The sequence below is a fragment of the Homalodisca vitripennis genome, chromosome 2 (genome assembly GCF_021130785.1).
Source record: "Homalodisca vitripennis isolate AUS2020 chromosome 2, UT_GWSS_2.1, whole genome shotgun sequence".
Lineage (NCBI taxonomy): Eukaryota > Metazoa > Arthropoda > Insecta > Hemiptera > Cicadellidae > Homalodisca > Homalodisca vitripennis.
In genome coordinates, this window is record NC_060208.1 from 54,513,434 (window position 1) to 54,528,102 (window position 14,669).

Consider the following 14,669-nt stretch of genomic DNA (forward strand, 5'->3'; position numbering starts at 1 on the left):
TGTTACAATTCAACCTCAATCCTTACTATAACAACCTATATGTTATCGTAAAATTCCACTAAATGTACCTTTTTTCTTAGGTCGCTGAAATGGTAACAGTTACTAATGAACGAATACCTAATGACATGGATAATAATGTAAACTATCTTCATTTTCACGATAATCTTATTGTATTAAATGTGAAAGATTATAAAATTGAATTGGATATTTTATGAAAAGCGATAACTTATAATTAATAAACATGATTGAGAAGTAAGGTTTTATTCAGTTCATTATGTTTTAGAATGAAGACAATAAATATTTTACCAAGGATATCTTGAGGTTTCGTACATACGAAATCTGTATATTTATTATTGTTACAACAATGTTGGTAATTGATTTACGAATTATAATATTAGGCATAATTATAATTTATTTACTAATAATTATTAACATTTTTAAATATACAATTAAAATTCTGATTACTATTTTACATTCTGGGTCTTTTTTAGGAATTGTCATTGAATTTTATAAATTTATGAAATACAATATTAGAAAAAATATTTTTTTAAATCACTAAAAAGTACAACATTTTTACACTATTTACTATAATTGTGTTAGAAATTAAAATTATAGGAAAAACCATATTTCTTTATAAACTACGGTTGCATTACATAGTTTTCCACACTACTAGCGAGTTTTATAACAAGTCTAAGTAAGTTGGGAAGAGAAATCACTCCCGTTCTGGAAGAAATATGGCTTCAGTTTCATTTTTACTAGAAATACAAACCTATTCAGTTAGTGTTTCCAAATATACAGTATATTTTTGTTAATAGGCGTGTAAATCTACATCGAATCATTTATTATAAGATTTAGATAGATTTGAAAATACAAATATCGTATAGTAGTTTGTATACGTATATTTAATATAACTTATATATTATAATATATTAATATTATAATATATTAATATTATTATAATATATTAATATTATAATATATTAATATATATATTAAATATTATAATATATTAATATTATAATATATTAATATATTATAATATATTAATATTATAATATATATAGTATATTAGTTTAGTGTATGACTTACTTACTCTAACGATATTTTATTGTTTCAGGTTGACCCATACAGCTCTACAGAAAGAGTCTCCCCAGTCTAAGCCATACATTCGGAAAAAATTGCACCCGTTGAAAGATTTTTCAGACATGACTCCAAAATCTTTATTCCACCTGACAATAACAGTTTAGTCTTATTTAAAAAAAGGATTCCATTAAGGTTCCATAAATTACTGGGATGAAAATTTCAATATTGAAATTGAATTTTGCTTCATATATTCAGTCCAACACTTATATTTAAAATTTTATGTTAGGTACTATTACAAAAGAAACAAATCTTATGAGTTTTCCCATATTAATTTAAAATTACAATTACACCCTTGCGCACCAACGCAGTCACGGCTACGCGACGAGAATCCATGACCAGTGATACTTAAAGGTTTCCATAGATTTTCCAAAACTACTATTGGTTCAAAACAAGATGGATAGTCAAACCGATACACAGCAATACAGCATCCACCCCAGTGTGCTCTTTCTTCTGGGTACGTTGCTTCTGACGTCATGCGCTACCGCCATGTTGTGTGCCGCGATCATGACAGATCACTGGGAGTATGTCACGTGGAACCAGACCAAGGTCGTCGAGATCGCTCAGACTGTCAGGCGCAACTTCAGTTCTCCTCATCGACAGGTAAGACCAGTCAGGGTGTATATTTTCTAAATTAGTATGTTGACTGGACGTTGACTTAAGGAAGATATATTGTTTAATTGAGTTTGAGTTTTGAAGTAATTCAGATATCTGAGGATCGACGTGACTGCGATCAGAACGTCAGGAAATGTAATTTTGGTGATTGCTTATTTTGGAAAATCGTGCGGAGAAGTGAATATTTTAGACTTTAGTACACAAGGTATTCTGCATACTGGTGATAACGTTAACTCAAATGTTATTTTCGAGTCTTTTTTAACTTTTTTGGCAATTGATTAGAAAGTTGAATTTACTGATGAAGATCAAAACTTTAGTGAATTTATTTTATAAAAGGTAGAATAAGTCATCACTTGTAGAGTAACGGACTTCGCTGAGGCTGCAGATTGGAAATTTCAATTCTTATTTTGTCTAATTGCATGTGTTACTTTGTCACAATGCAAAATAACGCCAATGTAAAAAGTTTTACTTGCGCTTAGCCAAATCCTTTGAAGTGGACACGCAGCATTATCGAACTCAATGTTACAAAAGTTTCAAATCTATAAGTCAGCTCCTTATTGAGATATAACACGGAAATAAATTCTTCCAGCCCTTTGAGTAATAATGGCTTCGCTAAAGGTTCTGTCAATAATTTATGTAGTATTGTTAATTTTTATTGATTACAAAATTTGGATTATTTTACTAACTCGAAAAGAATTTTCGTAATTTTACATTTGTGACTTTTGGCATACACAGTTTAAACAGGAATATATTTGTAACTGGCATTGTGTTAATTTTTTGAGTTTACAATAGAAATTATTAGCACTGTTTAAAAAGGATTAATGGTAATTCAACTATGTACAGTGGTTCATATAGTACCAAAAACTTAGGAAAACATTCTCTTATTAATGATTTCTAGAATTAGTCTATTGTTAAAATTGCACACAAATTTACAGTATTAAGATTCAGCCATCGTGGTTGAAGAATTTCTTCATTAAATGGTGGTTTATATGTGATAACTATTTAAATCCACTTTAATATACACCAGAGAATTTAATGCTTCATCCAATCTATGGCTACTATAGAAAATGACTATTTCTTCTCATGAGGTTTAGTAGACAAAACCTTTTAATTGAGATTGATATAGGTGTGTGATTAAGTTCTGAAAAATATGTAAAGTTTGGACGAATACCAGGTTGTGGTAGTTGTAGTTGAACAAGTTAAATTATACATCTATTGACACTCATTTTAGTGGTCTAGTTATTGTAATCAAGTCTTTGCTTTGTCATGTTGTTATTTTGTGTGAATTGGTGGATAGCTTCTTGATTTGAGGAGGTGTGGACGAAGGTTTCTTTAAATGCATTTTTTATTAATTCAAATTCCACTAGCATAATGATATTTACTGTAGAGATTTCCCGGATAGATGTGTAAGGTCTTTGTCAGTTTCATGTTAGTTTTAAATTATGTACGCACTACAGTCTAAGAATAATTTTTATGACAATTAGAAGTAGGTCGGTATGTAGATTAATTTTACGGTTTTGTTAAATTAAGTTTATTTTTTATTTTGAAACGATTGGGACATTGTAATTTTGTTTATAACAATATAGTCTGATACTACAAGATCTACAAAACGATTACCCCTAAAGGTTCAAAGTAGTGTGATTCGTAAATTTAATTTTATATAAAACCATAATTGATTAAGTGAATGGATCGTGTAACATTTACTTTTATTTTTAAACAAATAAGAAGTGGACATTGGTCATTTGTATCAGTTCTCTAAGACTTTTATGGCCGAATAATGGGGGAACGAATAAAATGTTCAAACAGAACATTACAATATATTAAAGTAGTTGATAACAATAAAAGATGTACATGCTCTTTGCTTTAAATTATAATTTAGGTCTTACTCAGTTCGCAATACCTGCTTTTTGTAGCACAACTTATTAACTTTAATGTTTGGTAAATACAGCTACTATAACCACGGTTATGCTGAGCAAAAGTATTAAAAAGAGCACCACTAATAAACCTCGGAAGGAACATTGTTGACATAAAAATACCAAAATTTAATTTTCTTCACTAACAGTTTGTAATTTTATGAAACCTGTTCAAAGCGAGGGTTGTAAAACAGATGTGATAAAAGTGGAACACGTAGCATTATAAAAATGATATAAAATGCCCAGTCGCTTTTTTACAACCAATATAAACAGGAATGCGACCACTCCACACCGTAGGCTGGGCAGCAGCTGTTATTCATAGACAGGAAGTTTATTGAGACTCGGAACTAAACTTTTATAGTACAACTTATTTATAGCAGGCAGTGCTATTAGTATTGATTCTCCTGCTTGTTCATAATAATTACATTTGTACACGTTGAAATTAAAAGGCATTGGTTTATTTAAAATGCACCAAATAACACTTACATCACAATAATTTTCATTTGGTAAATAACACGATTAAATCAATAACTCAAAATGCCTGAAAGAGCAATAAATGTTCATGTTCATCGTACTTTCCAAACGTTATTAGGTGGTCTTAATGTATTCAGATCCATTTGATTACATCAATTAAGTGGAATCAATTTACATCAATATAAATATTTTGTATATTGGTAAAATAATCAGTTTTCATGAAATTTTGGTTTTGAAGTTAAGAACTTTCTCCACTTTGAAACTGTAATTACATTGTATTTTTCAAAATTATACTTAAAGATTGTTAAAAACATATACATAACATTTTGGTACACTGTGAAACCATTTTCAAAATGAAAGTATTTTTCTGGTAAGTTCATTCATAGAGAGTGAAAATAAAGCATTTTAGGACATATGTACAAATTGAATGGAATGTTTTCTTATTTTCATTCCTTAAGTAAAAGTCTGAAATATTGGTTATCCGTTATGGGATACTCTGGGTGTGTTGCTTGTGAAGTAAATCACGTATTTAGATGGTTGACGTTTTTGAAGGGGAGTTAGTGGTAGGTTATCAAGAAACTTTCCATTAGATACCTATAGGAATTGCAAGTAAATAATATTTTTGTTATTTCAGTTTAATTTCAATTATAACCCTTACTTTCACAAGTCATATATTCTTGGTTACGGCAACAGAAATCAGTAAACTTATAACAATCACTTTAAGATTTAATATTTAAATATAAATAAACTAAATAAATATTTCAAGTTAATTATTTATACAATAAAACCTTTTAAACTCCCTAAAATGAATTTGTTTTTGACAGAATTTGATAATCAACGTACACTTTTCTTCTGCTATAAACTTAATAATAGATAAATCAAAATATATTTTCACTCTATCAAAAGGCGTAAATAAAAATAAAACCAACAATAACCTTGAATAAAGTCTTAATTATGTCAAAAAAGTTTCACTTCCGAAGTTTCCTGAAAATGTTCACTTTGATCACGGCTGTTCCTGTCGCTTCTTGCAGAAGAGCAGCTCAACAGTAGCTGCAATCTTCCTCTACCTGTAATAAAAAATTGTAATTTGTAGATTTCTTCGAAATTAGATTATGAATCTTCAAAATAGTATTATAAATATTCAAAATAGTGTTATGAATCTTCAAAATAAATCTAGATATTGTATAAGGAACTTTAGGTCTAAAGCATAATTACAATTTGAAATTTGGTAAATTTTAAAATAAATCAGTAAAATCTCTTTTACTAATTTTAATAGGTCTCATTACATTAATATTATATTTTGAACAAAATTTGTTGCCTTTAAAACTACTTAAACATTCTGTCCTAGTAACTTATGGCAGTAACTCACACAAACTTGCTCGCGATGAATTTTTATCCCACTTCGTCACAGGAGACAGACTCCTCTCCTCTCCCAAGACTTGACGTACTCACTACGTTCTAATCTCATCACGGTCGTGTTTCACTTCCTAATCTCTAAGGCAGTCACAGGAGACAGACTCCTCTCCTCTCCCAAGACTTGACGTACTCACTACGTTCTAATCTCATCACGGTCGTGTTTCACTTCCTAATCTCTAAGGCAGTCACAGGAGATAGACTCCTCTCCTCTCCCAAGACTTAACCACTACGTTCTAATCTCATCACGGTCGTGTTTCACTTCCTAATCTCTAAGGCAGTCACAGGAGACAGACTCCTCTCCTCTCCCAAGACTTGACGTACTCACTACGTTCTAATCTCATCAAGGTCGTGTTTCCCTTCCTAATCTCTACGGCAGTCACAGGAGACTGACTGCTCTCCTCTCCCAAGACTTGACGTACTCACTACGTTCTAATCTCATCAAGGTCGTGTTTCCCTTCCTAATCTCTACGGCAGTCACAGGAGACTGACTGCTCTCCTCTCCCAAGACTTGACGTACTCACTACGTTCTAATCTCATCACGGCCGTGTTTCCCTTCCTAATCTCTACGGCAGTCACAGGAGACTGACTGCTCTCCTCTCCCAAGACTTGACGTACTCACTACGTTCTAATCTCATTACGGCCGTGTTTCCCTTCCTAATCTCTACGGCAGTCACAGGAGACTGACTGCTCTCCTCTCCCAAGACTTGACGTACTCACTACGTTCTAATCTCATCAAGGTCGTGTTTCCCTTCCTAATCTCTACGGCAGCACCGGGGTTAGTTTTGTTAAAAACAACAAGTGTCCACATATCAGTGTTACTAGGGTTCTACTAATTGAACTAGATTAAATCTTTTTGGTTAGAACCCGATAACAAGCGCCTGCATCGAAAATTATACAAACTTCGACATATTCCCTATCGCTTTACAATTATAGTATAAAATTGATTTGTTTAATTTAATACTGTATTAATTTCATCTTTATATCTAAGCTTAACCGGGTTTTATAACATACGGTATAACGTCCCGTAGATTCATTACAAATTTGGGGGAATAAAATTTATAATTTTGAGAATAGTAAATAACAGTAGTTTAAATTGGATGACTGGACAACATTTTTCTAAGAAGTACACTTATGAAAATGTTGTTGTACATTAAACAGTCAACCGCTTAGCTGTACCCTCCCACCAGGAAATGTAAGCACGGCATGCCTACTGATCATTCGGGTGTCGCCTGCAGTATGAAACGGAAATCGATGCTATGTTTTATAGAGAAATAAACTATGTAGAGTCTATAGATCACAGGCCACCAGCGAGCTCTATGGTTGCAGTTACACAACTGTCTTATTACATATTCACTTATCTGCCAGACGTAACAAACTTATTTAAACAGAAATTAATACGTGAATTCTTATAACCAAAGTGGTTTTAAAAAATCTGGGTGTTTATGCAATAAAATAAAATCTTCATGTTTTGCATTCAACACGGACCAAACAACTAAAGTGTATTTACATATATATATATATATATATATATATATATATATATATATATTATGAGTATGCAGTTTTTTTACAAATTAGATTAAATGGTAATGTTTAAAAAGTATCCTTAATGCATTAAATGTTTTGTTTTGGAATTGGCAACATCACTCTCCACATTGCAACATCACTCTCCACATTATAATACTGGCCTCAAAATACTGCTCTAAAAGGGGTGAATTGCACCTTTTTCTTGGGGGGAGGGTGGACAATCGTTAATGTTATTATTTATAAAAAGGTTTTATAGATTATGATGATTATATATATATTTTATTACTGTAAGTTACAGCTAAATTTTTTTTATTAGGAATTGTGTACTAAAAGACTTGCGTTTGCGTTGCGACTCTTTCGAAGCCTGATTCCAAACGCCACTACACATGACACATTGTGACTGTCATTTTTCATACATAATAAACTCATAATTACTCTTTGTTGTTCAGCAACAGTTGCAGATATTAACTATTACAGCTGAAGCTAGGTTAGAAAATTGTTATTGGTTACTTTATTATATGTTAGAACCATCTGGGAATATATAAATGTATCAAGCACCATTAACATTAAACATACAAAAACCAGTGAGTGAGTTTTGAAAGTTTACACCTTTCAGCTCTTTTCAAAGAAACGTAAAACATAGAAATCGGTTAATAAACTAGGGTGAAATTCCCTGCACACACCCCCTTAGCTTATAAATATGTAATAGACAGTTAATTAATTGGTATATCAATTAGTATCTTATTTGATACTTAGTTCATCAATCCCTAACAATGTTCGTAGCTATAACTATTAATTAAGCAATAACATAAATAACAGTTTAGATAGATAGTTCAACAACTCCTAACAATGTGTGCCTCTATATCTACTAACTAAGCAATGACATAAATTACAATGTAGCTCCATAATTCACTAAGTAATGTTCGTACTTTTACCTAACTGACCCATAAGTAATGTGCACTAGCCCATTATTGTGCATAAAGAAGTAAGCCCTACTCATGTGAGGACGTGTATGTGTATGTGAGTAAAGACGTTGGCTGCGGTGTGTGCATTTGCGTGTGTGTGAGGGTTTTGGCGGACACTTGTTTTAAGAAATGTCAAATTGTTTAAGATATTTATAAATATCTGGAAGGTCGGCTTGAAAGATCTGATGTTTCTGATTGGTAGACGTTTTAAAATCTGTAAATATCTAGTAAATTATAAACTGCCATAAATATTTACTAGAGCATTATATATTTAGGATTTGCACTTTCTTGACTAATTGTTTATTATTATTACTGTACTTATTATAAGGTGTATATTATTAAGAATATTTTATTAAAATTAACAAGGTTCATACAAAAACAATGAAGCATGTTTTAGATAAGAATAATTTTGATAGCATTAATGTAAATAAATCAGTACTGCATAAATACAAATTAGGCGACACTTGGTTGGTACCGACAACTAGCATCTCCCACTTCCTGTGAACTAATTACCGCAACGCGAGACAGTTTGCCAAATGTTGGCACCGACCTTTAGGCCTCTTTCACACACATCGAATTTGGACGTCCGATAAAATAACGGGCGATATTTTATCGTTTGGGTGCCGCTTGCACACACATCGATTTTTTACCGTTCAGAAAGTTATTCGAGTAATATGGTGTGCTGTAGTGAGTGTTGTATTGCTTCTCTCTAATGAAATAAAAAACGTGTTGTGGCTATGTGGTTCCTATACCGCCGTATAAAGCGTCGTAGGATTAAGCGGAAGTGCTGGATACATCCGATTAATAAAACAAGGGAACAGGTGGGAACCTTTCACACCGCCCTTTTTGAAGAACTTCGACGTGATGGAAATAAGTTTTTTAATTTCTTTAGAATGTCTACGGTTTCGTTTGATGAACTTCACGACAAGTTAAAAGATGTCATCAAACACGAAAAACACTAAATGAGGAATTGTATTCCCACACAGGAAAGGCTTGCTATTACGTTAAGGTAAGTAAAAAATTATTAAAAATTCTAACTAACACGTTTTAGAGCTAAACTTTAATTAATAATGATAATACAAATGTTTGTTTAAATTTATTTAGTTGAAAAGAGAAAGGCTTTCGACATGAAACAATCTTATTTTTATGTGATGCGTCAAACTCAATTAATTTAAAATCTGATATTAAAAAAACTTTGGTTATGAGCTACAAGCTGTTTATACTGTACGTCAAGGGCTGAAGTTTCATCGATATTACAATGGAACTCTTCAGAGTTAATTTAATTCATGTGTACAATTTATAAATTAACTTGATTAGTCCTAAAGATGTGCACTGCAAAATTAAGAAAACGTTAGCAATTAATGTACATGACACAGTTTGTATCGCAAAAGCAACTTTAATTTGTATAGCTGCTAGCTGTAAAGTTTAACAAAAGTAATTATACAACCTGTAAAACCTATGTAACGCAATGATTAGGGGGAATATAAACTAACATGGTATATAATAAAAATTATATTTATTTATTGCATTTAAAGAAAGACCAAACAAAATAAATTGAAGCGCATGAAAAGTCAACACATAATAAGAAAAATTGTATAATCTATTCATTGCGCAATAGAAAAAAAAACGTATTATTAGAAGTGTATGGAAATTCAAAATATAATAATATTTAAATTGAGGAAATCATAAAATATTTCTTGTTACAAAACAACTTAATTTTTAATGTAAACTAAGAAAAGTCCAATCCAATAGAGTCGGTGCACACAGATAGGGATGGTGAAAGGCTCCCCGAAGGGGTATTATCTGGAGATGTTGCTGATGCTGAAGTGTTATCAAATTGATGATAAAACGGTGAAGTATTTTGTTGCGTCTGAGGTTGCTGTTTCATCGAAGAACTGACCTGCTGATTAACAGGTGTATTGGGAATGTTGTTTTTCGGGGTGATAAACCTGTTGGTGGGGAAATGCTGCATTTAACTGATTTGCAAATAACTGTGGCGGATGATTAGGAAAAGGCGTTGGAGGATGGGAAAACGATGGAGGTTGTGAAAAGGTATAGGTTGGATGGTAGTAGGGAGGTGCTTGGGTGGTAACTGAGAACTTCTTTTTTTTGTCATTTATTTTAGAAATCACTTGCAGCACACCCATTTGAAATTCAAGAACATCATTGTCATCAAACTTACCAAGATGAGGTAAAAGTCCTTGGAAGAACGACATGTGGGGCATTTGGTTTTGGCTCTTCTAAAGCTTTTAAAAAATTTTTAACTCCACGTCATCTGGGCGGCGGCGTTTTCTACCTGAACTTGCTAGATTCTTGCATTTTCGGTTTTAGTCCTACTACCTCTTCAGTTTCTTGCAAACCTGGATGAATCTGCTCGACTTCATCACCTCCGTTATCGTTGCTAACATTAGAGTCTTCCAAACTTTCAGTTTACTTTCCTAGACTGATACAGTTTGTTCCAAAAACTGCATTTGGTCCGCGTACACATATTTTTTTATGGTAGGTGCTCCAGATCCACTTTTCTTAAATGCATTTCAGCTTCTTTTTTGGATTTTCGAAAAGGCATCGCGGAGATTGGTCCATCTCTTCGTTACTGCCGTTCCTAAAACAATAAAAATTAATGTACACAACAATTTATAATTAGGTGCTGACTGAATAAAAGGAACTATTAAATGTATAAAGATTGTTTTAAATCTCCACAAGTGTCAATTTATTTTATTTATTTTAATTTTTCAGTGTATTATCATTTATTTATTTACAACAATTGTACACAGAATTTTATTATGTATTTCAGTAACGTTACTTTTTCCCATTGCTGAAAACTTGTAAACATAAAAACAAAAAAACGACGAGAATACGAAATGATCATATTAGCTGAAAATTATATACTTTATGCACTTCAAGTTATAAAAAAAAATTTACTAGTTTTAAATTCACTATTACAAATTTGATTTATACAGTCTATAATAATTACTTGAAACTTTTTAGTAAAGCAATGTTTTACTATACTAAATTGTTATAATGAAATAGCTTATTATTAATGTTTTTTTCCCAGATATCTTGCAAGTGGTTGCACCTTCACTGATCTACATTACTACTTCAGAATTGGCATCTCTACTGCAAGTGAGATAGTGAGAGAAGTATGCGGAGCTATTTGGACATTTTTGAAGAATGAATGTATTCCTGAACTCTCCAAACAGAAATTTGAGTCCATTGCTTCTGATTTTGAGAAGCATGCAAACTTTCCACATTGCTTAGGGGCAGTCGATGGAAAGCATGTTCGCATAATTTGCCCAACTAGAAGTGGATCCATGTACTTTAATTACAAAAACTATTTTTCTGTAGTTTTAATGGCAGTAGCGGACTCAAAATACCGATTTGTCTATGTAAAACGTTGGGAGCTTTTGGCAAGGATTGCGATCCCTCTATTTTCAAACAATCCACTCTTTGGCAATCTGTAATTACAAATTCATTGCCATTACCCGAAGAGAAATGCCTATCGGGAAACCGAGTCTCCAAAAGTTCCCTACTATTTTGTTGGAGATGAGGCATTTGGAGCCTTCATAAACATTTGATGCGGCCCATTCGGCGGGACACATCTAACAATCGAAAAGAGGATATTTAATTATCGTTTGGTGTAGGGCTAGGCGTTATGTCGAGTGTGCTTTCGGGATTTTAAGCAACAAATGGCGTATCTTCCACAGGCCTATAAACGTTGAACCTGATTTTGCAATTGACATTATAAAAGCGTGCATCGTTCTTCACAACTTTGTTCGTGATCGGGTTGGGTATTTACCAGAGGATACCACAACAATCACTGGATTGGAGGATTTGCCAAGAGAAGCTACAACACGAGGTGGACTTCAAGCCAACAGCGTTCGAAACATATTAAGCCAATACTTTGTAACAACTATTGGCGCTGTTCCCTGGCAAATGAGTAAAATATAAATAATAAAGATGAACATTAACAGTTTACAATTACTACTATAACTTAAATATAAATACCTAGTACCTTATGTATACCTTAAAACTATCGTTACCATTAAATAATTTCACAAGAATTTCATTTCGATTATATTAATTAGTTAAAAAGGTTATTCTAGATTAATATAATTATATTTAAAGATGCTGTTAAAAAGAATTAATAAAGTATTTATAATAGTGTACTTACCGAATATATTTTTTTTTTCTTACCTCCATTTCTTCAAAATCACTATTGAGTACACAGCACACACTCTCTCCAGGCATCTCTGGTCGCATTCCTGTCTTTAAAAATATCTAAACTTTTTGTCCACACACACTGGTTTGGCTTCCACTAGGGAAATAAGCACGTCATTATCAATAGCAAATTCTCCATCCATATTAAACAAACAAGCTGGGCACAGTTACAGTTTAACAGCGATTGTGCAGGGAGAAGGCGCAGTGAGAAGTGAGGAGTGAGGACGGACGGTAAAATATCGATATGTCTGGAAGCGCACGAATAGACACGTACGCCACTGTAAGGACGGCAACGGCACGGTGCCGTTGGTCTGCCAGTGGCAGTGGACGGCTGCTAAACGGCATTTTATCGTTTGCCGTTCAGAGATCGTCTAGTCTGAAAGCTCCCGTTTACTGCTAATGCGCCACTATTGGAATTTGGACGGTCGATAAAATATCGGACGTCCAAATTCGATGTGTGTGAAAGAGGCCTTAGAGTAGACCTTCCATTCTTACCTTTTGCTCTTTACTCTGCAGTTTGGATGCCAAAACTTTGTAGTCATTTGATTGTTATAGCATTCTATGTGTTATCCAATACAATGCCAAAATATGGTATCTAGCAGCAAGCATAATTGCACTCATAATTAAATAGGTATATTATATATAAATTTAAATTCATTAAATAGAGAACTCAAGCTTAAAAATAAAGAAGAATTTAAAATTTGGAGCAAAAACTTAGAGGTAGTGCTGTCTGTATATAGTTGTAAATAATTGGCTACCACTGCACAATACTTCTTTCCTACGGTCGTCATTGGGAGTGCCGATTGCCGAGTGGTCTAAGACATTGAACTTTGAATCTGAGTTAGAGATAGCGCAAGTTCGAATCCTGTCTGTGACCGTTGTACTTTCTATCAGTATCATCAATCTTGTACTGTATCTACTCTCCCCCTTATTCTGTTTGATAAGATCCTCGCACAGGCCAGTGGCCCATGAGGACGGACAGAATAAGGCTCAAAAGGGGATTGGCCTCTCATAAAAAATAGTGGATGTGTTACAAGATTTTCTCTTGTATATAAAATACCATTTAGTAAGAAAATGTTCACTTATTTGCTTGAATAGACAGTTTTTAAGAATATTATTGACTTAATGTGTAATTTTTATTTGAGAATAACGTTGGCTTGTAACTTGATGTATCCATTAAAATATTACAAAATAATAAATTGAGTATTACACAAGTTTCATCCTACTGTATTGAGGGTTCCTTGATTCTTGGTTTATCTTAGACCCTGGAAGTTTTTAATTCCCACTATTTGTATTCTCATATCTCTTAATATTATGTGACTCCTCACATTGCTTTAACTTAAATCTTACACTTACAATCTGAAAACACAGATTACGTTTATGATGAAATTAAAGAATATTCTAATAGTTTCAAATTAATGGTTAGTAAACATGTTCAAAGGGTTTATCAGTATATCTTCAGTATGTTGAGAGGGTGTATATCGACTACTAATTGGTTTGCCATGTGCACTGTGCAGATCGCGGTCGAGTGGTACTTGGACGACTATGTGACCCGTATCGCTATCAGAGACCTTCGCAAGAGACACAGACTTGCGGAAGGTCTGCGCAACCCCGGACTTCTCACAGAGGCTGACGTAGCTGCCGTCTTCCTCGTGCCCATGAACGGAGGAATCTGGACCCTCTGTGTCTCCCTGACCCGTGAGTGCTATACATTTAATCACTTTGAACCTCTGGATCGATTTGCTACCACATGAGTGATATTTTGAAGCTACAATTTATATTTAATAAACATCCATAATCTTCAGGAAACCAGACTAGTATTTACAGGACGTCTTGGAGACGGGAAGAAACTAAAGTTGCAACAAGATGTGTTCAGAGATAGCGTGAACAAGGACGTAGGATGTATTCAATACCTCCACATAGTCTTGGAGGTATTGAATACAAGTATTACTTGGAAAGAAAAAGTGCAGAATCCTTGACTGAGGTTTAATAAATTTCATATTTACATTTTTAGGTAGGTGAACAACATTTTTTATTTTAATATTTTCACTATTTAAATATACATTTGAAAATCACATAGTCTTCTCGCTTATGGAATGTTTTATATACATACATTCGAAACCTCGTATTTCCAACCTAAAAATCACTCTCCAATAAAAGATTTATATACAGGGTGATTAAACCCCGTAATCAACTCATCAAAAACATACATTTAACTTTTTTAAATATATGAAGCTGAGTTGCTGCTTACATTACAATGTGGGTTTTGTATAAGAAGAAAATGTGTAAATGTTTTTCATCTTGGAGCAAGGAGTCTTCTATGTATGATTTTTCGGAACAAAGGTGGCGTGATGTCCGTCATCCAGAAAAAATGGGTACCACTGTGTCTATGTCTCCAACC

The 14,669-nt window shown here is 33.0% G+C and overlaps 1 protein-coding gene across 1 annotated transcript in view; it reads left to right on the forward strand.

The window, feature by feature from the left end:
• Window positions 1-14,022, forward strand: part of LOC124355629 — a 38,145-nt gene extending 24,123 nt beyond the window's left edge. Inside the window, exons 2-3 of the mRNA XM_046806790.1 lie at window positions 1,118-1,743; window positions 13,786-14,022. Coding sequence (XP_046662746.1) covers window positions 1,537-1,743; window positions 13,786-14,022 — 444 coding nt within the window. The 5' untranslated portion in view covers window positions 1,118-1,536. The remainder of the gene's footprint in view (window positions 1-1,117; window positions 1,744-13,785) is intronic.
• Window positions 14,023-14,669: the final 647 nt, after the last annotated feature.